General features: G+C 48.2%; 1 protein-coding gene across 6 annotated transcripts in view; it reads left to right on the forward strand.

Moving 5' to 3' along the window:
* Positions 1–24452, forward strand: part of ARHGAP17 (Rho GTPase activating protein 17) — an 80859-nt gene that overhangs the window by 40838 nt on the left and 15569 nt on the right. For all 6 annotated transcript variants that reach the window (XR_004967353.1, XR_004967354.1, XM_036307860.1 and 3 more), the window contains exons 4-16: positions 2279–2352; positions 2533–2644; positions 3011–3087; positions 4784–4895; positions 8533–8601; positions 8759–8840; positions 12961–13088; positions 13868–13979; positions 14611–14692; positions 16800–16880; positions 18628–18741; positions 21057–21148; positions 23551–23707. Coding sequence is in view for 4 of the 6 variants with exons in the window: in XM_036307860.1 (XP_036163753.1) it covers positions 2279–2352; positions 2533–2644; positions 3011–3087; positions 4784–4895; positions 8533–8601; positions 8759–8840; positions 12961–13088; positions 13868–13979; positions 14611–14692; positions 16800–16880; positions 18628–18741; positions 21057–21148; positions 23551–23707 (1292 nt within the window). In the remaining 2 variants the exon portion in view is untranslated. The remainder of the gene's footprint in view (positions 1–2278; positions 2353–2532; positions 2645–3010; positions 3088–4783; positions 4896–8532; positions 8602–8758; positions 8841–12960; positions 13089–13867; positions 13980–14610; positions 14693–16799; positions 16881–18627; positions 18742–21056; positions 21149–23550; positions 23708–24452) is intronic.

Raw genomic sequence — 24452 nt, forward strand, 5'->3', positions numbered from 1 at the left:
CAGAAGGGACAAGACATACCACGTGCAAATGCTGGATGAGTAACAGGCCATCTCCACCCTGAAGGTGCCCACAGCCTAGTGGGAGAGATACACACAAATGGATGACTATAAAGCAACATGCTAAATAAAATATGCACAGGGTATTATGGGAGGCCCAAGAATGGGCACCAGAGGAGGAGAGGGGTAGTCAGGTGGGCTTCCTGGAGGAGGTGGTATCCTTGCTTTACAGAAGGGAAATGAATGGCAGGTGATGGGCATATTCCAGGGAGCAGGGGCAAGGGTCCCTGGCCCTCATTTTTAAAACCTAATGCTTTAAGCTTCCTTTCCCAATCTCAAACAAAAGTGCCCGAGACTGGCCTCTGAGGAAGTCTTCACTCCGCATGTGGGAAGAGGAGTCACCATGGAAATGATAGAAGAGGGGTGACCAGAAGAGGTCATATAATAGGGAGAAAGTCACAGCAGTCTCTAGGGCTCTAGGAGAGACAGGAGGAAAACCCACAAACCCCACCAGTAACTCCTACACATGTGAACAGGAAAGAATTGAGGGGAGACAAGGCAGTGGCCTCAGCCCGAGCCATTGACACGGCAGAGCTTATATTGTGGGTCGTATCGATCTGGAATTGCTTCTCTTTGTGCAGTTGGCATGCCTTTTATAGATATGACTTGAGGCTTTTTCACTGGAGCCCTAGGCCTCACCTCTCCATGGAGGAGTTAGATGTTGGTGGACCGCATCTTCATCGATGAGCTCACGTGTCAGATAAGCAGAATGTCCTAATGCTTGCACATCAGGAGACAGGGTTGTTGTGGCTTTGGAGTTGGCAGGGGAGCCACAGGCTGTTGGCACTGGGAGCTAGGGTGATGCTCAACAAACAGACTCCTCTTTAGACCTCCCCCAAAGGCCCGAGAGCTCCGGGGCTGCACCAAGTGTTTCTCTTGATCATCACGGTTACCTGTGTGAAATCCCCTTGGGAGGCAGCAGGACTGAAATGTGCAACTTTTCCTCTGCTGCGATAAAGCAGGCTCCCCGTTTTCAGGGGTCTTCCTAGTCTGGAAGTGTAGAGACAGTGGTAGGGCAGGCGAAGCCTACTACTTGTTTGAAAATAACTTGGGAGGAAGGCAGAGGGATAAACGTACTTGTGGTGACTTTTACATTTCAACAGGCTGTGCATTTACATGGTCGAAATCTAGAATATACCCAAGAAGATACAGTGAGACCTTCCCAGCCTGTTTTCCTGCTACCATTCCCTCTCTAGAGCCACCAGTATTCCTGATACAGCCTCCCTGAGAGACTCTGTGCAATACAAGCAAATACGGTGTGAGTGTGTCGGGTGGAGCCCTGTGAGGCAGGAAAGAGAGGGACATGCTGAGGTCTAGCCACAGTGCCCTAGTGGGGAGCCTGGTCTGCTGTGCGCGCCCTTTCTGGTGGAAAGGCAGAGTGACGTGGAGCTCTGCAGCGGGGGCAGCGCCTTCTGTGAGCAGATTACAGTGGTGTAGCCACCCCACTGGTTCCTTTCCCCTCCTCTCTTACTCGTATTCCGAGATAAGCCATCAGCCAGTGGTGGAAAAGCCAAACCCGGGACTCAGGCCACGGGCACTGGGTCTGGCTCTGCCATCCCTCACCTGGGTGCCTGGCCATCCCATCTCACTCCCCACCTCCTGCTTCCTTGGCTGTGCAATTAGAACATTAATCAGATGATTCTTATGTCTGTTTTCAGCTGAAAAACAAATCTGATAAGAGGAGGCTTTGTGCTTAAAAACCTAAAAAAGTTTATTTGGAAATTTGGCTAGATAGTTTTAGACATGTAACTAAAGCTAAATTTTTATTATTACAGCCAAATTAATAGCCAGTTTAAGAATGCTTGTTCTAGCAAAAGTTTTTGAAATTGAGCACCTTACTGCATTTATTTGTTGTGATAATCAAGGTAACTCTATGTCTAGTGCCTGGGACATAGTGTGTACTTGATCAATTAATAATAGTACAGCAACAGCAACATGGCAGCTGCCATTTACTGAGGACTGAACGCGTGCTGAGTACTTGGTGTTGAATCCCTCCTTAGGGCTGCCTCAGCCCTGGGACCTCGCCCCATTCTCATCCCTATAGTCCAGGCACGGGAAACTGACGCCGAGCTTGTCACACCACTCATACCTTTGAGACCAGGGCCAGGCTGTCTCCTACCTGTGTAGTTTGTCCGGAGGAGAAACAAGTGAATGATCTGACGCAGGTAACCTAGAGTGGGTATCAATGCTAAGGAAAAACGCACTGTCTTTTGCCTTCCAGAAAAAGCTCCCTCTGACAGCTCTCGCTCAGAACATGCAAGAGGCATCGACACAGCTAGAGGACTCTCTCCTGGGGTAAGCGGCACTGCTTTGAGAAAGAGCCAGGGGCCCGGTGGGTCAATACAAGTGGATGGGTGGGGGGTGTCCATGGCAGCCATCGTGTGTTCCCGTCATATGGAGGGCAGAACTGGCTGTGCTAACTAGGTGCCTGATTCAGTGAACAGGATTTTGTTCTTGGCGCATCTTGTTTCTTAGGAGGATGCTGGAGACGTGTGGAGATGCCGAGAATCAGCTGGCTCTCGAACTCTCTCAGCACGAGGTCTTTGTTGAGAAGGAGATTGTGGACCCCCTGTGTGGCATAGCAGAGGTGGGTGCTTTGGTGCGGGCTGGGCAGCAGGTAGTTCTCTTGTGTCTGCAACTTTAACAATAATCAGTGCCTTTGACGTGCACTTCTTTTTGGAAATTCAGGGAGTGAATTGATGGTTCATAATCCTTTGCCAAAGAGAAACTGGGAGTTCTATTGCTCGCTATGACATGTGCTGACCACCAGGGGGCGGCAGCCAGGGAAGGGAGGCCCCGGCCGGCCCTGATCGCTGGCCAGGCCTAAGGACCCTACTCGTGCATGAATTTTCGTGCACCGGGCCTCTAGTTTGTAAATAAATACTGCACTTTTAAATGTTAAACCAGAAACCCAAAGCTCATCCCAATTGGTGTGAGGTATGTTTTTTTCTAGGTGGAGATTCCCAACATCCAAAAACAGAGGAAACAGCTTGCCAAGTTGGTGTTAGACTGGGACTCAGTCAGAGCCAGGTAAGGAAAGCTAGAAGAGCAACCAATAAGGTGGCATCATGTCACCTCCCAGCCACCATCCCCAGCGTGGGTGAGAGAATGCTGTATGGACAGTTGAAGGTTGTTGCAGGTTCACCCACCTGACATGCTTACACCGGCCTTTAGTTAGGCCTCATTCTCCCAACCGTGGCAGGAGGGATGGTGTTAGACCAGCCTGGTCTTAGTGTACCAGTAATGAAAAGGGACAGAAAAGAAAAAAGAAACTTGAGTGTCTTAAAGTGGCAGGCAGTGCCAAGAGCATTGCTCTTGGCAAAGTAGAGTGTGGGAATAATTAGATCTGTGATTTTAGCAGCTCCTGAAGGGCCCAGTGTCTCAAAGCCCTGTGTGGTTATGATCACCTTCACAGTCAGACGCCGTGCTCCGAAGGGAGGCACTGGTGTAAAACTAAGTGACCCCCAAGGCCTGCTCACTTGTGGGCTGGTGTCGTGGGCTGGTGTCGTACGACCAGCCTCCTGCTTCATGGCCTGGCCACAGCCTGAGTGCCGTTCTTGAGCACGCTTGTATCAGTGACCTCCCTGGGTTTCTCCTTGGGCCTGAGAGGTGGGGGTAGGGAGGCAGCCACCACACCAGGCCTTTTCTCACACGGGTTGACAAACCTCTGTGAAGGGCCAGGTAGTAAATGTTTTCGTCTCTGCAACTCGGATGGTTCCTGTTGCAACTGCTCAGCTCTGCTGGTGTAGCATAGAGGCAGCCCTGGACAATCGTACATGAATGAGCATGGCTGTGTTCCAATAAAACTTTATTTACAAAACCACTTGGCTTTGCTACACCTGCTTGTTAGCTCTTACCTCTCACTGCAGTCCTGTCTGGCAGACAGGGCAACATAGCTGTCCTTGACTGAGTTTCTTCATGTCAGGTGCTTTCCCCGCAGCTTAGCAAGCTATAACTGCTCCCGTCCTCGCTCCTGAGCTGCCGTTGGCTGTCACGTGTACCACTGATTGCTGTTTGCTTGGGAGGCGGGGAGAAGCACCACTCCATCACATGTCCTCCTCAGTTATGCCCCCACTCCGTGAACCCCATATTGCTGTAGCACAATGCTGTTGTTTTGTTTGTCATTTTTACTTACTATAAAAGGAACATAAATATTCCGCGTTACAGTTGAGATTTGCTGTAGATTTGTCTTCAGAATATTCCTTATAAGTGTTTTCAGTTCTTAAAGTGCTTCCATTGCTATGGCTTGGCAGGTACAGCACTGCATGACTGGGGTTCTGGCTTTTACTTGCTGCAAGTAATCACAGCCCAGGATGGTAGTAGGAAGAGGTCTCAAGAAATGCAAGTACATCGCATTGTCAGTGGTACAGGGAACATTCCAGATCAAGGCAGGAGGGCAGGGGTGTTCCATGGCAAGAATTCCATGACTAGACACTAGCAAAGGGGTTTCGTGGTCTGAGGTTCAGCGGTGGGGCCTGTGTGAGACAAGATGTGGTCAGTCCTGCCTGGAGCAGACAGCTACTCCCAGCACTGTAGTTCCTGTGTGGCGGAAGCTCTTTTGCCTTCTTCCATTCCTAGCGGGTAAACTTAAGAGAAGCTGGCATCCTGGGTACTGGCACCTATCCCAGGTAGAGTCCATTTTAGGGAAGGAGCCTGTCTCCCTGAGGTCCCTGAGACTGAGTATGTAAGCTGGTTCTCAGGTACTGACTACCCTCATGCTTTGCAGGTGGAACCAGGCTCACAAATCTTCAGGAACCAACTTTCAGGGGCTTCCATCAAAAATAGACACCCTGAAGGAAGAGATGGACGAAGCCGGGAATAAAGTAGAACAGTGCAAGGTGTGAGAACATGTGTTTGCATCAATCTTTTGGTTTTTGCAAATGGTGGGTGAAAGGTCATATGTTGCAAATTATTTAATATTTTACATAATTTCTATCAAAATACTTTAAATAACATTAAAGGTGGTTTTAATTTTTTTCTTTATTTTCTAAGACTCTGCCTTCCTTTATAACCAGAATAAAATATTACTTTAAAAAAGTCAAGTAATACTTTTTAAAACTTGACAAAAATGCCTAAGCTTATTTAAAATAAAGAATAGGTGCCCTACTGGTGTGGTTTGGTGGTAAGTGTCGATCTATGAATCAGGCGGTCACTCTTTGATTCCTGGTCAGGGCACATGCCCGGGTTGTGGGCTCAATCCCCAGTGCGGGGCATGCAGAAGACAGCCGATTAGTGATTCTCATCATTGATGTTTCTATCTCTGTCTCCTCTCCCTTCCTCTGAAAGCAATAAAAATATTTTTTCTTAATAAAAAGGAATATGTGAAGAAAAAGGAGAGCAAAACATAAAGTTACAGCAATTTAGACAATGCACAATAGATCGGATTTTCTAGAACGAATGTGATCATATTTAAAGATTGAATTAATAGTAAAGGCATCATTGTATGTCCGTAGGGAAGGGAAGGGAAGGATTATTTTTTAAGTGTTGCTAGGACAGTTGGTTTATAATTAGGGAGAAGCAGAACTTTGTATGTCATAAATTAAATTTCAGATTAGATGGTTAAGTGATCTCATTCTTTGCATTTATCCATGAAAATAGATGTTTATTCCACATGTTATTTGAGGTGGTAAAGAAATAGGTCTTGCTGAAACCGGTTTGGCTCAGTGGATAGAGCCTCGGCCTGCGGACTGAGGGGTCCCGGGTTCGATTCCGGTCAAGGGCATGTGCCTGGGTTACGGGCATATCCCCAGTGGGGGATGTGCAGGAGGCGGCTGATTGATGTTTCTCTCTCATCGATGTTTCTGGCTCTCTATCTCTCTCCCTTCCTCTCTGTGGGAAATCAGTGAAATATATTTAAAAAAAAAAAAAAAAAAAAAAAGAAATAGGTCTTTAGGATTTCTTGTAGGATGATTGACTTGGACTTTTCCTCCTCCTATTATTCAACTTTTTCCAAAAATGGCCTCTTTATTCTACTGGATAAGGTTAAGTCTGTTATATTTCAGCTTATTTGGGTCCAGTGATAACATAGCAAACCTTGATCAGTTAACTGTAGTAAAACGACTTGTTTAAAATAATACAGTGGGTAAGAATTAAACTCCCAAAGTCATGGCCTGGTCTTGCATTTAAAGAGTTGATATTCAGAGCAGTCCTTTGATAAAGTAGCCCCACACACTGACTCCTGTTCAGAATGCCAGTGTCATCCGCCCAGCAGTTTCACTGTATCTGACGTAACCTAGGTCGTGGCTGTTGGCTACTTCTTACACAAAATTTGGTTAGACGCCTGGGGAGTCTGAACTGGTACACTGTGGCTGATGTCTCTTCTCTAAACTTCCACACCATGGCTTGTCATTTCAGGGTGACAATCTATGAAACTATTCTCTTTCTCTCTTTATGCTAACTTCTGGATAATTCCCTGAGATCTCTTCTGTGTCACTGACTTGTTAGTTGTGTTTGATCTGCTGTTTAATGAATTCACATTGAATTTTAAATTTCATTGAGTGTATTTTTCTCTTCTAAAGTTCTCATTCTTCAAGCCTGCCTTTTTTATACTGCAGTCTTCTTCAGTACTTATTTTATGTGTGCTTATTTTAACAGTCTGGCAATTCTGTTTTCAGAAGTTCTCTGGGAGAGTGGTGTGCGTGTGCTCTATGGTGGATTGTTTCCTCCTGTGTTTTGCAATGTTGTATTGTAAGCTCATTTTAAGAGGGACTTACTTTATCTGTGGGGCTCCTGGGGATTCGCAGAGCATTTATTACTAGTATGGGCCACTTTTAACTCAACTTTCTTAGTTGGAAGATTCCTGGACCCTCATGACAGCAGGTCTATGTTTATGAGATCTCAGGGAGATGTTTTACTGTTCCAGACCCAGAGCCCAATCCCAAACAGGTATAGTCTATGATGTCTGTGCCTGCTTAGCGAGTTTTCCCTAATCCGCTCTTGAGAGTATCGTTTCAGAAATGTTATCTTTATGGGTGACATGCATGCACCTGTCTCAGTTACTTCCTCACCTCACCAGGCCCAAGAATTCATTTTCTGTCCTCTGGTCCCACATGACTGCTGGACTCAAACACCTTGGCTACCAAAATTAGCACAGACTCTCACCAAGTCATTCCCACTCAGCTCCGTGCATGTCAGGGTTTTCCTCCCTCCATCTCTCCATCTTCCCTTCCTCCTTCCTTTTCTCTCCCTCTCTTCCTCCCTCCCTCTCCTTACTCTTTCTCTTTTTTTGTGTGTGTGTGTGTGTGTGTGTGTGTGTGTGTGTGTTTGGGGCGGGGGGGGGGGGGGCGGGTCTGGTGGAGAGCCATGAATTTACTTTGTTAAATTCCTAGTTGTCTATTACTCCTAACTAGCATTTTCAGATTTTTTTTTTAATAAACAAGGAGCCTTCATGTGAATTTTATGCACCTTAATGCCAAAAATAGAAAGTAGTACATTAAATATATATGAAATTCTGATGTGCATATATATATATGAAAATTGTGTGTGTGTATGTGTATATATGTATATGTGTATGTATATGTGTATATATATATATATATATATATATATCCAGTTGTCTAATCTATCACTTTTTAAAAAACTGTTTAACTTTTATTTATTTTTTATAACTTTATTGATTTTAGACAGAGAAGAAGGGAGAGGGAGAGAGGTAGAAATAACAATGAGAGAATCATTGATCAGCAACCTCCTGCACACTCCCCACTGGGGATCGAGTTTGTAACCCAGGCATGTGCCCTGACCAGGAATCAAACCCATGACCTCCTGGTTCATAGGCTGACACTCAACCACTGAGCCACACCAGACAGGCCTGTTTAATTTTTGTGTAAATCATTTACATTAATTAAAAAATATCAAAAGTATTAAATAATGTATATTAAAGTTTTTCTTCCACCCTTTTCCTCCTCCTAATTTTCACCACCTCCAACAGGTAACCACTGTTACTGATTTTCGTTTTTCTTCTAGAGATATGCTATATAATAAAAGGCTAATATGCAAATTGTCCCCTCGACCTAGAGTTTGACTGGGAGTTCGACCAGGGGGCAAGGCCGACTAGCCGGCCAACCTCCCTCCCTCGTCCCCTGACCCCGGCCGGCCTGTCCTGATCGGCCCGATCAGGTGGGCCGGCTGGACCCCACCCATGCATGAATTCATGCACCAGGCCTCTAGTTTTTATATAATTATGGCAAAAAAATATATAACATGTTTTTCTTTTTACCGAGTAATAACATACCATAAGTAGGGCTCTATTCTTCACTTCTTAACAGTGTATTAACTACATACTGTGGAGGTCTTTCCATGTGCATCCCTCATAAGTTTCCTCGTTTGTTTTCTTTGTCTCCAAATCTGGTTGTCCATCAGCTGATGGACGCTTCGTCTGCACTGTTTCCATCCTGTTTTGCGAGAGGAGCTCCCAGAGGTTAATTCTAGGTGCCATTTCCTACAGCTGTTTCTCAGTGACGTGTCTTCTCTCACCAGGACCAGCTGGCAGCAGATATGTACAGCTTCATGGCCAAAGAGGGGGAATACAGCAAGTTCTTTGTCACGGTAAGCCCTTGGCCCTGACAGAATGGTAGTGTTGTAAAAACTGAGTCATTTGGGGTTTTTTTGCAAAAGATTTTATTTTTAGTTTTGCTCAGCCATTGTGTGTGTGTCCATCCATTGCTAACATGACTTTTGTTTTTGAATGTGGGTCTGTTCTCAGTTATTAGAAGCCCAAGCAGATTACCATAGAAAAGCATTAGCAGTCTTAGAAAAGGCCCTTCCCGAAATGCAAGCCCATCAAGGTAACGTAACCTGCGTGCTGGCTGCTGCCTCCTCTGCGCCTCTCCTCTGCCCCTGCCCCAGCCCTCTGCATGCCTTCCCTGTGGGTGCAGCCTGGCCCGGAGCTCCCAGTGCCCAGCACAGTTTCGTCTTTCCGGGCTGCATTCTCTAATTTCTCCTAACCCCAATTAACATGCTAATGGGACATTTAAACGTCTTCTGGGATCTTCAGTTGAAACGAGAACTGGACTCTTTGGGGGAGGGGGAGTTCCTGGTGGTTTTCTCTTCTATCTAGGCTTGACACATTCTAGCCTCTGACGATCTTTTCCCAGTCAGTGATTAGTCCCATGGGCTTGATTCTGACCCTGTGACTCCATGAGCATACATCCTAGGGAAAATGGTTTGGAATTTGCAAAGGGAATTCTAGAAGCCAGTCCGTGGTGCTCCATCATCGGGCACTTTTTTGATGACTGAGCGGTAAGACGGCGGCCACGCCGTTCAGCCGTCCTCCGTGTCTGGACACGGGCCCTTGTGCTCATCAGCACGGGTGCTTTGCCCACCCTTTCAAGCATATGGCAGCTTCTACCCACCATGATGAGTGGATGTTTAGTTTGGTTGTTTTACTGAACATGAAGCTTTTGGTTCTAATTCTCTCTGACTTGCCATCAGCACTTGCTAGCAGAGATGAGAGGACATGGCTGAGGCAGAAGTGCAGCGCCTGGTCCTACTCTACTCTTTGACCTGACATTTGGAGCTTAGGTTCTCCCTGCACAACCAGTGTCTGGAGCGGAGAGGAGGAAGCCAGGTGCTGGGTGTGGCCACTGTGATGGTGAAAGAGTGAGCAAGTGTGTGGGTAGGGTGTGTGCTTCAGGTGTGCACACACTCAGCACCCTCAAGAGTGCCCCACTTCACTCAATATTAGGGGGCCCAGCAGGTTGGGCTTTGTGGCTGAAAGTTTCTAGACAGGAATTGGGCAGTTCTGCATCCTGATGACCGCTGAGTCCGACCTTTAGCCATATTGGTGCGTGTGACTGCTTGGCCGGCCCTTCTCCACAGGACGAGCTGCCCTGGCTCTTTTGGGGTCCCGTTTCCTAGTTCCTGCCTGATGGGCGGGAGCCACAGTACAGAGCAAAGAAGCTGCGGCGAGCATTCAGCCTCGCACAGCATGGGCAGAGCACAGAGAGTGTGTGTTCATGGGACGCCAACTGCGTGCAGGGCTGCAGAGGACCAAGTAGCAAACATCTTGTTGGAAGAGTTGATTAACAAGCACAAAAAGAAAAGATTTATTTAGCAGTCCTTTTTTTTTTCTCCCCCCTTTCATTCTATTTTTCTCCCAAGCCTATTTTTCCCTAGAGAAGTATGTCAGAAAGTCATGGGAGGAGGAGTGGGGAGGGGCAGGGTGAGGTGGAGTAAGGGACGCTGGTGGGGGCACAGCTGGTGACGGGACTGTGATCTTTTCTCTCCCTGAGGTTGCCTCCACCTCAGCCTGATTCAGCCCCTTCCACCTCTGCCTGTCCTCCTATCTGCCTCTCATCTTAGCCTGTCTCCCTCTTCCTTTTTCTTCTCTGTTTTCAGAAAGACTCAGAGTATCCTCAGGTAGGGAAAAAACTCGACTCCACTGCCCGATGCCCCTGTGTGCCCCGATCTCACACTCACGGTCAGCTGGCCTTTGGTTAGTGTCCCCTTCAAACTTCTCCTGCCTCTACTGGTGGGATCTTAGAGTGAGTGACTCATCTCCTGCCACTGCATCTTCTTACCTCCTTCCCACTCCCGAACACTGCGGTCTGGTTTCTATTCCTAATCACTCTGCTAGTTAAAAAAACAACAATAGCCCTGACTACTTTGGCTCAGTGGATAGAGCGTTGGCCTGTGGACTGAAGTGTCCTGGGTTCGATTCCGGTCAAGGGCACATGCCCAGTTGTGGGCTCGATCCCCAGTAGGCAGCATGCAGGAAGCAGCCAATCAATGATTCTTTCTCATCATTGATGTTTCTATTTCCCTCTCCCTTCCTCTCTGAAATCAGTAAGAATATATTTTTAAAAAACAACAACAAAAACAGAAAACACTAATTCCGAAGGAGCAGTGACCTCTTAATTGTCGTGTCCTGGCGCTTGATGTGACTTGGGCCATTTCTTCCTTGTTAAAGTTTTCCCTCATTTCACTCAATTGCTTTCTTTTACTCTTAGGGCTATATTTTCTCCATTTCTGCCCCCACCCCCTTTTCCAGGGCCTGGTCCTTGCTCTTGAGTTCTTCTCTCCCTCCCTTCAGCTTTCCCTCATCCCTTTTCCCTTGCACCCCCCCATTCTGACCACCTCCACTCTCGCCTGCGGCTCAGTCCTCACAGCTCCTGCGCGGCAGTCCCTGACCACTGGCTGTCTTGCGGCTCCCTCTCACCAGCTGTCTTCTGCAGGCCGTCCTGCTTCAACTGTGGGAGCAGCTCCTCCTTCCCTGCTCGTCCTGCAGTCGGTTCTGCCCATTTCCCTCTGCAGGGCCTGCTGTGGGGTGACGTGAATTCCCAAGCTCTTGGTCTTTCCTCAGTCCGTCTTCCCGGTTTGTTTACTTCTTGTTTGTCTTCTAAGCCCCAAGCTCTTCGTCGAGACGCCTTCTCCCACAGCAGAATCCAGCAGCGAGCCTGTCTCGGAATTGCTCTCACTGTGTGCTCTACACCAGAAGTTGCAAACTGCCATATCTCATTAAACATTTTTAAACTACTTCATCATTTAAAACCAGACTCTTTCCTTACCAATCCCAATCCTGGCTTCCCTTGGAAGTTCAGAAGGTCTGGTGACCCAGGGTCTGCTTGTTGCGTGCAGCATGGGGTGGCTCCGAGGGCAGCTGCGGCCTTTCGGGAGACCCTGTGCTCCCTCCCTCATTGAGCACCGATGGGGCGGGGCCCGCCTGGCCCCATAGAGACCACGCTTGTGCCCCTTGTCTCCCGTCTTTCTGCCCTGATGCAGCAAACGTGTCTTGTCTTGTTCGTTGCTGGTGTGTGTTCACATGTGTGTCCTGTACTTTCTTCACAATTAGGCTACTCTCACACTGAGGGGGGCTCTGAGCTCGGGTGCTGTGCAGCGCTGGGCACATAGTAGGTGTGTGTTTGAGAGGCCAGCAACCTTGGTGGAGTTTGCTCCAGGAGCTGTTTCTAGATCAGTGGTTCTCACATTTCAGCAGGCAGGGGGTTAGGACACAGTGTTTACTAGAAAGTTCCTGCAGGGTTTCAGGTGACAGGTGCCTTGCCCCAGCCTCCCTGGGTGGTTCTGCTGTTTCCCCCCAGAAGGGTCAGTGGCCGTGTTCTGCCCACATCAAGGATCATTGCTTTAGATAAAAAGGACAAAGCAGTCCCAGTAAGATCTGGCCTCTGAGGGGCCGTCACAGAGCTCTGTGCCTGAGATGGGCCAGGCCCCTGGCTGCTCTTTTTGTTAGTAATTCCACTCACCGGACTGGACCAGAGACAGGGGGTTCCTGACACTTCTGAGAGTGGCCTGCTCTCTGATTTTGTCCCCTGCCCCCTCCATCACCTCATTCCTCAGCCTCTGCCCATCTTTCTCCATGGACTTGTGGGGTTTTTCACTTCTTCCCCGATGTGCGGCTCAGGCAGTGGGCTCTGCACCTGCTCTTACATGTGGGTGAACGCCAGGGACACAGCACACTGTTCCATCCTACATGCAAACAGCAAAGTGGCTGCAGGGCGAATGCCCACTGATGATGGGAGGAGGTGGGAGGAGGACGGAAGCCCTTCCTGTCGCTGGGAAGAGCTAAGTGCTCCTCATTAGAGCGTTTCTGCCAGCTGGTTCCCTCCGTGCCTCAGGCAGCGTTAGGTCCCACAGGCTAGGCCAGCCCCTTGCTGCCCTTCCTGGAGTCTTGTTTCTGTTCTCCTGCTCTATTGGATGTGTTTCTGCCACACTGCCTTAACTCTTTGTGGTCCAAGCAGAACCTGTGACCTGAAAATAAACGGTTGCCTGTGTGCTGTCAGCACGGCTTCCAGCCTTGCTGCTGTGGGCCTTTGGTCAGCAGTGGGAAGCACTGCCCGTCCTAGTTCTGCGTCCGAGGTCACACTGGCCATGTCCAGTCCTGTGGTAGCCTGGGGGCAGCACGTTGGTGCCACAGGGTTGTCGGATCTTACTGACGGTTTGCTGCTCTAGATAAGTGGGCGGAGAAGCCAGCCTTCGGGACGCCGTTGGAGGAACACCTGAAGCGGAGTGGCCGAGAGATCGCGCTGCCCATCGAAGCCTGTGTGATGCTGCTGCTGGAGACGGGCATGAAGGAGGAGGTGAGGGCACCTGGATGTGCAGCAGGGCGGGCCCCCACTTTTCTCCCTGTGACCCCAGCACAGCCCCCGAATGGGGCTAAGGTTCCCCGGCACACCCTGTGCTGCCCCTCCCTGCAGCCCACGCTGATAGTTCCATGGGCACTCTGGCTGTGCTTCATGGGAATGAGTGGCATGGCCACTGAGGGTCCAGAGCTCCATGCGCTTCCGCTTGTGTAGCAAGTCTTAGGTTTGTGTGGTACGCACTTGTCGGGGGACGGGGTGAGGGGAGTTGGCTCTGTCTTCAGAGAGTAGAGACCAGGGCGTTGCTAGCCATCCTACAAAGCACAGGACAGCCTACAGCACAGACTCCTCTGGCCCAAAGTCAGTGCCGCTGCGGCTGAGAAACCTGGACTAGGTTCCTGGCCCAGTGTCTTTGTAGTTCACTTGTTGACCATTCGTGGGTTTTCCTCTCTTACGTATATGTAGGGCAGTGAAAGAGGCTAGCAGTTCAGTCTTACAATTTTTCCCGAGGCATCCATTTTAAAAAATATTTCTAAGTTTAAAAAATCTATAGCATCACCCTTGTGGAAGTATGGTACATTGTTTTTAAATAGATTTCTAATGGGCACCGGTATTTTAGCAATGGGGCAGGGCAAGGACTACTAGGTGGGCAGTGTGACCCTGCCTGCAGGCGGCATGTGCTGGCTGTGGGGCTAGAGGTCCTCTGTCAGGGTCTTACTGCTGCTCAGTGCCGGGCTCCCAACTTGAACTTGATGCTAATGGCTTTGCATTGTCTTTAGGGCCTTTTCCGAATTGCGGCTGGGGCCTCCAGATTAAAGAAGCTGAAAGCTGCCTTAGACTGTTCTACTTCTCACCTGGATGAGTTTTATTCAGACCCCCATGCTGTAGCAGGTGAGCTCCAAGGAGTGCCCTCCAGTGGTGGGTGAGTCTCAGATCACCCAGGTACCAGTGTTGATTTTAGTGTTAAGTGAAATGGCTCCTTCTAGGCTTAAGCTACAAAAGGGAAAGAGTAGATACACACTCACACCTTTTCTATTCCTGTGGGGTTTTTTCCTGGTTATCACGTAAAGGTGAAGGTGGCTTATAACCCAAGTCTTTGGAGGCGTGCTTGGATTTTCTCCCCTTCTCTCACCTCCACCTGGTGCTCAGCCTGGGGAAGTGCTGTCTGTTAACACGGTGACTCAGAAGCTGAGTTGATTTTCATTGGTCTCAATATACAGGGGAGGCAAAAGTAGGTTTACAGGTGTGAGTATGCGAAACACCACAGTTTATTGTATAATGTTTCTTAATTATCGTATTATTTTCCATACGAACGACTGTCTACCTACTTTGCCCCACCCTGTATGTGGCACGGGACAGAAATTGTTTTAGGGGCATTTTATTCTTTAACTGTTCCCACCAAGTCATAATTTGTTCTATGTAGTTGGAAAATTACATGTGAGATCATTTCATTTTGCAAAGTAATACATCCTGAGAGCCCAGCTCCCCTTCGTATCCTCAAAGAGCGTGCTCCTGCCTCCAGGTGCTTTGAAATCCTACCTGCGGGAGCTGCCCGAGCCGCTGATGACCTTCCAGCTGTATGAAGAATGGACACAAGTTGCCAGGTAAGTTCAGAGAGCACCAAGTTTCAGAAGTTAAAGGAAGTGAAACACTGTTGTGTCCCATTTGTAAATTGTCTTACTCTCCTGGGTGAGAAAAGAACATCACCATAGCATAGTTGTTAAATAGGCTGTGCCTCAGTTCTGAAGGTTACGATGAAAATACTGCATATTGTGATTCTTTCGTGGGAAGGTCGCCACTTGGGCATTGATGTAAATGTGTCATTTAGTGGATGAAGATGTACAGTGGTGCCCACATTATGGGTTGTCTGGTCAAAGCCCCTTTCATATTGAAGAAAGTCCTGTCGCTGGGGATACATGTTGTACCGGCCAGTGCCTGTTGAGCTGCATGGGAACTCAGCTGTGCATAATGTCACGTTGACATTGGACATAATTGGTCATAAAAGTTCATGCTTCCTGGGCATGTGCTATGTCTGAGTACTGTACTGATCTAACACCTATCGCCTCCTGTGATCCGTAGCTAATAACTTAACAGCAGATGTTACCATGCTCGTTTCACAGAGGAGGAAACTGAAGTTTAGGAAGTCTCAAACAGTAGCAAGTAGTGGGCAGAGCTGGGATTCAGACCCAGACCTGTGTGACGCAGAGACTGTACTCCCATCTTTGTCTCGTCCCTCCATCCCCAGCATCACCTGTCGAGGAGTAGTTGGTTTTAAGCAGAGCAGAATTGTTTGAAAAGTCCTAGAGCAGGGGTCCTCAAACTACGGCCCGCGGGGCCACATGCAAATACAAATACTGTATTTGTTCCCATTTTGTTTTTTTACTTCAAAATAAGATATGTGCCGTGTGCATAGGAATTTGTTCCTAGTTTTTTTTTTAACTATAGTCCGGCCCTCCACGGTCTGAGGGACAGTGAACTGGCCCCTGTTTAAAAAGTTTGAGGACCCCAGTCCTAGAGCCTTCTCACTGCTGGCCAGCCTGCCTCCTAGTCTCGTCCCTCCTCTTAAAGGTGCCTAATTCCTCATCCCCGAGGGAAGGAGAACAGACTTCCCCTCTATCCCGTCCTCAGACACTGTCACCCGCTCCCTTAGAAATAAGCCATTGCTCTGATCAGTTACAGTTCAGGGATGTGAGACCATCCCTTGTCACTTTCACCAGGGATTTGCAGTGGAGCTTTCCCCCTCTGTCTCTGTGGCGTGAGACTTTGTCCCTGTAGACAGTGACGATTTTAAAGTCAGAGCAAGTTCCTAGTCGTGGTGTCTCCCTGGAGCCCGCCTGGGCTCAGCCTGATGTGAGCATCATGTTTGTGGGACTGGGTGATGGGGCCTGACACTGCCAGGCAGGGAGAGCTCTGGGCTTTCTTTTATGGGGTCATCTGCCCGGCCCCTAAACTGTGACTGTTCTCTGTTCTGAGACTCACACGCGTCCCTGTGAGGAAATGTGCTTGTAAAGGTGTCTGTCTTTGGTGTGTTGGCTCTGTGCCTGAGAATGCTCAGTGCAGGCCCCCGGTCCGCCCCAGGACACATTGCCTGGCCTTGAGTATAACTTCACTTAACTCCGCCCATAACTCTCCAGACTGGCTCGGCGGTGGAGGACGTATTGATAACTTCGGACACTGTCTCCCACTGGTGGCCGGAGTGGACTCTGCCCTGTGGGCTGCGGGCTGGCCCTTTTGTGTCTGAAAGTTTGCACATTGAGCCTGCAGAGCAGAAGCGGGCTGGCTGCCTGGAGCCTTGGCACAGGATTGGGAGGGCACGATGGGGCTGCAGCCTGGGTGTGGCCACTCCTCTGTGCCGCACCGCGTTTAGGACAAGGGATCTGGGCTCCGTGACGCCCTGCGTGGGCAGACACATTTTCTAGAGAGTTCTCAGTGGTGCCCTGTCTCCGGTGTGCCAGGCATTAACTGGTCTAGGGGATGCGCATGGTTGTACCCCTGAAACTCCCATCACGCGGCAGGACCAGCCTTACTCAGCTTTGCACATCAGGAGATTGAGTCTTGGTGAGGTCAGTGAACTGCTCAGTTCAGTTGTTTGTTGGTATTTGACTCCAAATCTGTTTGCTCTCCGTCAATGGAGGCATCACTGTTTGTAGCATATGGCCAGGGTTACTATATGACTTTTCATAAGTGGTTATGGATAACATTTTTTCTTAGTGTGCAGGATCAAGACAAAAAACTTCAAGATTTATGGCGAACATGTCAGAAGTTGCCACCACAAAATTTCGTTAACTTTAGGTATGTATGATTGACATTCTTTAAATAAAGCCACCAAACTACAGTGACTCGACATGAGAATCTGTTAATCCCAGCGGAGAGGCTGTTTAATGCAAGCATGCTGGCACACCCAGAGTGCGGGGGTCCCCGAGGGTGCTGGGAGGAAGGGAACCTACGTGTACTGTGGCCTTTCTGGAGCACATCGGCATTCATGCGTAGGCTGCCCAGTCATTTCACCCCGCAAGCCACCGAAGACAAAAGTCTTGTGGAAGGTTCGGTTGACTATAGGATTTGAAGTCTAAAATTGCCTAGGAGATAAAGGGTAAAAATTAATCAATAGTTGTACTTTCCATAATATCTTCCATATATGCTACATAGTTTTAAATAGAGCATAAATCATCCTAAGTAAAATTTCAAGAAATGGACATTGTATGTTATTTTATGGAATAACTCTGGTTCTAAGAAAATTTACCATAGGATAAAGTTCTGGAGTTTAACCTCTATTTTCCATCTCACTTAAAATGTGGCTTCGAAGAAGGGGAGAGAGAAGGAAAAAGGGTGGCCGTTGGCAATGAAGTTGTTTAAAATCAAAGAATATTTTGTAAGGGGACTGGGTCCAAAATGGCACAGACTTTCCTGGTGAAATGCCTGGCATGTTACCTGACGTGTTCCTCAGTCCTGGGGTCTGTGGCTGAGCTAAGGAAACACCCTCTCCATACCCGAGGCTCAGCCTTGGGAGAAGGTCGGTGCTTGTGATGGCCCTCGCTGGCTCGCGGACACATCTGGCGTGGCATTGCGGGTGCTCTTGCCCGGCTCCGAGTCAGTCCCGGTGCTTGGTACTTTGGGATCTGGCCTTTCATTTTGTTTTCCTCTTTATAATGTTTACCAGTTGTCTTTTGCATAGGGAGCACCTTTCCATGGCTCAGAATTCAGAAAGTGTCCAGTGAAAAGTCCTCTTCGCTCCTGTCCCTCAGCCACCTCGTTCCCCTCCTGAGACACAGCACTTGGAGCCTCTCAGAGCCAGTGCCTGTGTCAGCAGATACATGTGTGCATCCATGCACACATTTCCTGCTCTCACCGCCCCCACTGTTTTCCAAAACCGAGTGGTAGCATATACTCTACATACCATTTTCTCCCTGCCCTTGTTGCTTAATGTGCATCTTGGGGATTTTTCCACATCAGCACCTGGTTGTTTTTCATGGCTGCATAGTATTCCACTGTGTGAATCTATTGTTATTTATGTTATTAGCTCTCTGTTGATACGTAGTTGGGTTCTTCATTTTTTATAGTGCGAGAGAATACATTTATGTGGTAAACTGGATATTTTTTCTAATTACAGCATGAGGCATTTCCACACAGTTCCCTTTAAGCAGCACACCCACATTTCTGTCTCCCTGTGTGTGTATGTGCTCCTGTTTTGTTTTTCTGAGTCTGTTGTTACTGTGTTCGTGTATTGAGCCCCTGTGACTCCCACTGTAACTTACTCAGGGGCAGAGTAGACAGCGCCTAAAGGAGAAATGGATTAGAAATACACAGCAAGTAGAGGTTGAATCACTGAGGTTGACCTCTGAGCTGTTTTCCACTTCCAAGCCCTAAATGTGTCCGTCCTCTGAAACGTGGAACACAGGAAATCTGTAAAGTGTGTAACCTGAGCTAGAGTCTGAGTTAGCCGCACCTGAGCACACGGGACCTGGGCGCGTGGGCAGGAAGATGCTATTTCTGCAACCTTTTCAGAGTTGGTGCTGTCCCCTTATCTTTTCTACCACAGGTATTTAATCAAGTTCCTCGCAAAGCTTGCTCAGACCAGTGACATCAACAAAATGACTCCCAGCAACATTGCCATTGTCTTAGGCCCTAACTTGTTATGGGCCAGAAATGAAGGGTAAGTAACCTTTCCCCATATCGGATTATGCTCATTTCTGCTTTCCACCTGACGGAAGAGTAGACTCAGGATACACATTCCAGTGTAAGGAGCACCTGGGCATGTTCTGAAGTTGATCTTTCCTTGAGCTGACATTCTCGAAACCCTCCTGTGAGCTGTTCCTGTCCCAGATCTGGCCACACAGGGTGTGGGAGACGCCCCAGTCCTTAGAGGGCCCTGTCCTCAGGCAGTTGGACAGATAAGTGGCTCAGGGATCAGCTCTGCCTGCACACCTGTGTGCAGGTACCACAGGCATTACCAAGTCTGATGGCACTGGTGCTTGTTGAAGGGACACGGGTCAGCCTGAGTTCAGAGAGAGCTCTGCTCAGGAAGTGGCCCTGGAGCTGAACCTTAATAAATAGCTCCCTACAGTGGGTCCTGAATGAGCTCAGGTGTTGCAGGATGAAAGCACTAGATCTCTAATGAGGGGTGGGGGGGTGTTGCATGGGCTTATTAATGAGCACAGGTGACATGAGGCTGTGACTGACTGAGGTTAATGAAGCCAGAGCCAGGTCTCAAAAGCCTTGCGTATCTTGCTGAGGTGTTTGAAACTTCTTCTATGGGTCATGCCGTGAGGGTGTTCATCCACCTTTCTAAGCAGGGGAATGAAGCAGGGCAGATTGCATTTAGAAGGTGGCTTTGTTGGCGTTGAGAAGCATAGATGGAATGGGGGAGGGGTCAGGGAGATCGGTTAGAAACCTCCGGGGAAACCACTAGCAGTGGCGTTTACTCTGATGGTGGCATTACGATGGTCTCGCTCAATCCTCACAAGTAACCTGTGGAGTGAGCACTGTTGTCGTTGTTCTTGCAGATGAGTCTGAAGCTTAGAGAAGACAAGCACTTTGCTTAAGGTTGCACAGCAGGGAAATGGTAGAGCCAAGATGCTGGCTACAGTCTGTGTCCCTCAGCTCCACCTCCCTTCTCTGCCTCCCATCACTGCTGCTCAGCTGCGTAAAATCACAAGTGGTTCAAGTTTGCATTAAAAAGTGCCATGGCTTTCGGAATCAAAGTCTTTCTACCTCTCATTCATTTATTTACTCGTGGGTGCCCAATCCTGTTTCAGAAAGTACTTGTAAGATTATTTACAAAGATCTGATATACAGTGAAGTGAAAGACAAGTAGCAGATACATCCAGGTAGGCCAAGGAGTTAAATATAAAAAGTGATGCCATAAAGGTAAATATTTTTTAGCTTTTGAGATAAGAGAAGAATTTTCCAAACATAAAAGCAGTGCAAGAAACAAATTTAAAAATAGATGGATTTGGCTCTATAATAGCTAGAATCTTCTGTATGTCAGAAAGCTTCTAAGCAAATGGTAATTCACAAAGTAGGCAGGAGTTCCTCCAGAAATAGCCAGAATATCGGAAAGGTCCTATGAGTCAGTAGACAGACAGCAGCTCCCCTCAAGGCCCAAGCGACCCGAATCTAGATGGGTGGGGGACCAGCAGGTGGAGCTCGCCTTTGAAGCTGGAATTTGAAAGGAGCTAGAACTTTGGGTTGGTTGGAAATTGGGGTGAAAGTACTCTTCCTACAGGGAAGGAAGGTCAGAGTGATAATAGAGGAGATAGGTTTGGGGCGGCCAGACCGGGACCCAGCTTCTTGGGAATACAGTGTCTTTGATGAAATAAACTAATACGATGTAATGCAACATGTTGAAAGATGGAGTTAAACGAGGTGAAGCGCTGCCGCGTGGTAGGCCTCAATGGCCACTGGGCCTTTGCACCCTGTTTGCTTTCATGGCATTCTGACCCCAAACTGTAGCATGCTGGGTAGCGGGGTAACTATTCTCATTTATGCTCTTCCTTCTGATCCCTTTCCAGACACTTTCAGTTTGTGAACATGCATCTTGGGACCTGTTCATATATATGACAGCCTTCACAATACATGTAAATGGGGGCTCACGTTTTCTGACATGACAGAGGGACGCTGTCACAATCCACGTCCTTGCTTCTGTCGTAGGTGAAGTTGTTGCGTGTGATGTTGGGTCTCACCAGTCACTACCATGGGTAACACCGTCCCCGTGGGAAGCACAGCCCTGTCCCAGCCAGTGTCAGCCCAGCATTGAGTACAGCCATCACAGGCTCCCTGGCAGTGTGACTATCTCAGGGCAGACTGATCGGAGTGACCCACACGCACGTAGCCCGGGCCTTGTGGACTTAACGTTTGCATTATTCTCAAATATCTCATCCTTTGAAAGTCATGGAATGGCTCTGAGCCAGACGAGGGAAATGATAGGCTGCCCAGGGAAGCGTGTGAACTCTGTGCACTTCCTTGCAGGACGCTGGCTGAGATGGCAGCCGCCACCTCCGTGCACGTGGTCGCGGTCATCGAACCCATCATTCAGCATGCCGACTGGTTCTTCCCTGGAGGTAATTAGCTTTGCAGCTTCACTGGCTGCCAGAGCAACACAATAATAGTGTAACAGTGTGAAAAGTCTTTTTCAAGGGCAAATGCATCAATAATCCTTTGTGATGGCATAATAGGTGTCTCTTTTTCTTTTTCTTTTTATTTTTGCACATCTCTGGAATTTATTGAGTAATTTTCAAAATCAGAGTGTAATAAACCACTGGTATTCACTTTTATATCATCAGTCACAGAGAGCTTGATACCTAGCTCACAGACCTCATTTCAATTCTAGCTATGTTGATCTAGGTTGGTCTCTCTTCTCCCTCATTTGCATCTGTGTGTACGTGTGTGTGCGCACGCGCGCGTGTGCGGACATAGGAGTTTAGGCTGATGCCACCTAATGACTTCATCCACAGTAACTTCAACATCCACATTATTGATTCTGCCCAGGTGTCTCTTTTTCATGTATCTTTCCAGACTGTTGCTTTGCATTTGTATTTTGACATCATGGTGACCCCATTATTTTGTGTTTCACTTAACACCAACCATTCATTTTCAGCGTATACTGAATACCCACTAGGTGCCATATGTGTGCTGGTAAGACTTGCTGTCTTTCCTGGAGGAACTCGGACCACTGCAAGAGGCCACATAAACAGAAAAATTATAATACATGGCAAATTAGAAGGATAGGTGGGTGAACAGCAATTTGACAGACTCAGAGGTTGGGAAAGGGAGTCGGATTGCGTGATAGAGTGGCAGCACTGAACAGGCAGGAGTTTCCTCTGGAGGCAGGCTTTTTTGTTTCTCTAGGCAGATGGTTGGCTTTGTGCAGAGTGGAGAGCAAGCAGGAAAGGTTGGCTGGGCCCATTCTGAGCTGGCTGTCAGGATTTGGATTTCATCCTCTAGACCAGGGGTGGGGAACCTTTCTGCCAAGGGCCATTTGGATATTTATAACATCACTAGAGGCCTGGTACACGAAATTCATGCACAGGTAGGGTCCCTAGGCCTGGCCGGTGATCAGGGCCGTTCGGGGCCTTCCGGCTGCCAGCCAGGGCCTTCTTTCATTCCACGCCACCCCCTAGTGGTCAGCACACATCATAGTGAGTGATAGAACTCCCAGTCGAACTCCCGTGGGGACACTTTGCATATTAGCCATATATATATACACACACACACACATACATATATATAATATAGATTTGCGGGCCAAACAAAGTTATCAACTTAAAAATTAGCCTGCTATATTTGGTCTAACATTTAATTAATCACCCCTAATGCCTTATCAGGGCCAGACCAAATGATTTCTTGGGCCTTATACTGTCATGGGCCAGACGTTCCCCACCCCTGCTATAGGCAATTAGTTTGTAAACTACCTGCATTGCAGTCTTGGGATCTTAGACTCCATGGCCCCTTTGAGGGTGCTGGCTGGGCAAGTGTTGGAAGATTGGTCCACGTCTGGACCTCCCATCCCTACTTTGCCAGAGCAGCCCTGATGTCAGGTCCCCTGGAGTGTCAGTTCCATGATGCCAGGGCCACGCTCATCTCCTCTTCACCGGTCTTCAGAACCCACACCTCACGCTGGGAGGTTGCTCAGGAAATGTAGGACGGGTGAATGAATGAATGAGTGCAGTTACACCTCGGTTCTCAGTGTCTCCCATCTCAAACAGTCCCCTTCTCAACTGACAACCTGTTCGTGCTGATGCCTGTATGATCAGTCACGCACCTCTCAGGCAATAAACGGAGAGAATGCGCAAGCATAAGTCAGTACACTTAACATCTCAGGAAATTGTGCTGTGAATATTTTTATGTGTTTTTGCTTTTGTTACTGCTTATTACTAAATTTTTATTTTTTACTTACATTTCATTTTCTTTTTGTTTTTAAAGTGTTTATAGATTAAACAATACATTAGCCATGCACTGTATATAAGAAGGGTTAAAACAGGAAATCATTTGGATTGGATTAACCAATTTACATTATTTCTAAGGGAAAAATGCTCCAGTGTTCGAGCAGCCTCCTGGAATGGATTAAGTTCGAGAACTGAGGTTCCGCTTGGCATTCTGCCCCAGATCTCCTTGGAGAAAAAGAGGCATGTGAAAGCTGCTGTAGGCAGTATGGAGTTCACGTTGCCTTTTATTTCCATTTTATGTCAGACTGAATAATATCACACTTTATTATTCAAATAAGTTATCCATGCCCCTTTTTCGTATTTGTGTGTTTGTTTACAAAAAGACAGCAGAGTCATGTACATGTTCTGAGTCGTGCCCCCGTCTGGTCCCGTCCTGCCTCCCTGGTGTAATCAGCGTCCTGTAGAAGAAGAGAGTGTGGGCTCACGGATGAAAAGGAAGTTCCCGTTCCAGGGGTGTCTTACAGCCTCACTCCCCCGCCTCTGTGTCTCATGTTCCCTCTGCCTTTCTCTTCCTGCAGAAGTGGAATTTAATGTATCAGAAGCATTCGTACCTGTTGCCCCCCCAAACTCCAACCACTCATCCCACACTGGAAATGACTCTGACTCGGGAACCCTGGAGAGGAAGCGACCTGCCAGCATGGCGGTGATGGAAGGGGACTTGGTGAAGAAGGAGAGGTGTGTGGGAGCAATCACTTCAAACCGGCGTTGTTAAACCCTCGGCAGCAGTACTGCCTCGGAGGCCTGTGCGGCCCAGGCATGCTAGAGCCCAGATAGTTTCGGCACTCAGCTCTAGTTCATTGCAAACCTTGCTCTGGCCAGAAGGTCGGTGCCCAGCTTCTCAGGCCACATGTGCTGTGGGCATTCACGCTTACCTGCTGCTCGGTCGCCCCCACGGTGCACTGGCATCTTACACGTCACCTAAATGTACTTGCCTGGGGGTGGAGGGAATAAGAAAAAAGTTAAACATTATGGACTTACGTCCAAGAGGGGGCATGAGAACAACCCACCACTCAACGGTGAGTTGTGTGATTGTTTAAAAGAGGCATATTTTTGGCATAACTCGGGCCCTTGGTGGAAGCCAGCACTGAATCTGATGCTCAGCTGAGAAGCCTCAGCCTGGCTGATTCTGGAAGAGAAGGGTCTGTGTTGAACTTAGCGGGAGCCGCACGTCTCTGTAGAGGCTCCCAGCTCAGGTGGAGGGCTCTCAGGTCGCGGAGGGCTGCGAGGGAAGGCGCTGTGCCCACAGCAGGGCTGGGTGGCAGGGCGTTGCTCAGGGCGTGCCTGTTTGCGTGCAGGTGGTACTGTCACCCGAAGTCATTGCATTAAAACAAGCTCTTATTTTAGTTGCCCAGTCTTAGAGTGAGGTTTGTCTTTTTGTTCTGTTTTTTTTTTTAACCCATTGCAAAGGAAAATGCTTTCC

The sequence above is a fragment of the Myotis myotis genome, unplaced genomic scaffold (genome assembly GCF_014108235.1).
Source record: "Myotis myotis isolate mMyoMyo1 unplaced genomic scaffold, mMyoMyo1.p scaffold_m19_p_5, whole genome shotgun sequence".
NCBI lineage: Eukaryota > Metazoa > Chordata > Mammalia > Chiroptera > Vespertilionidae > Myotis > Myotis myotis.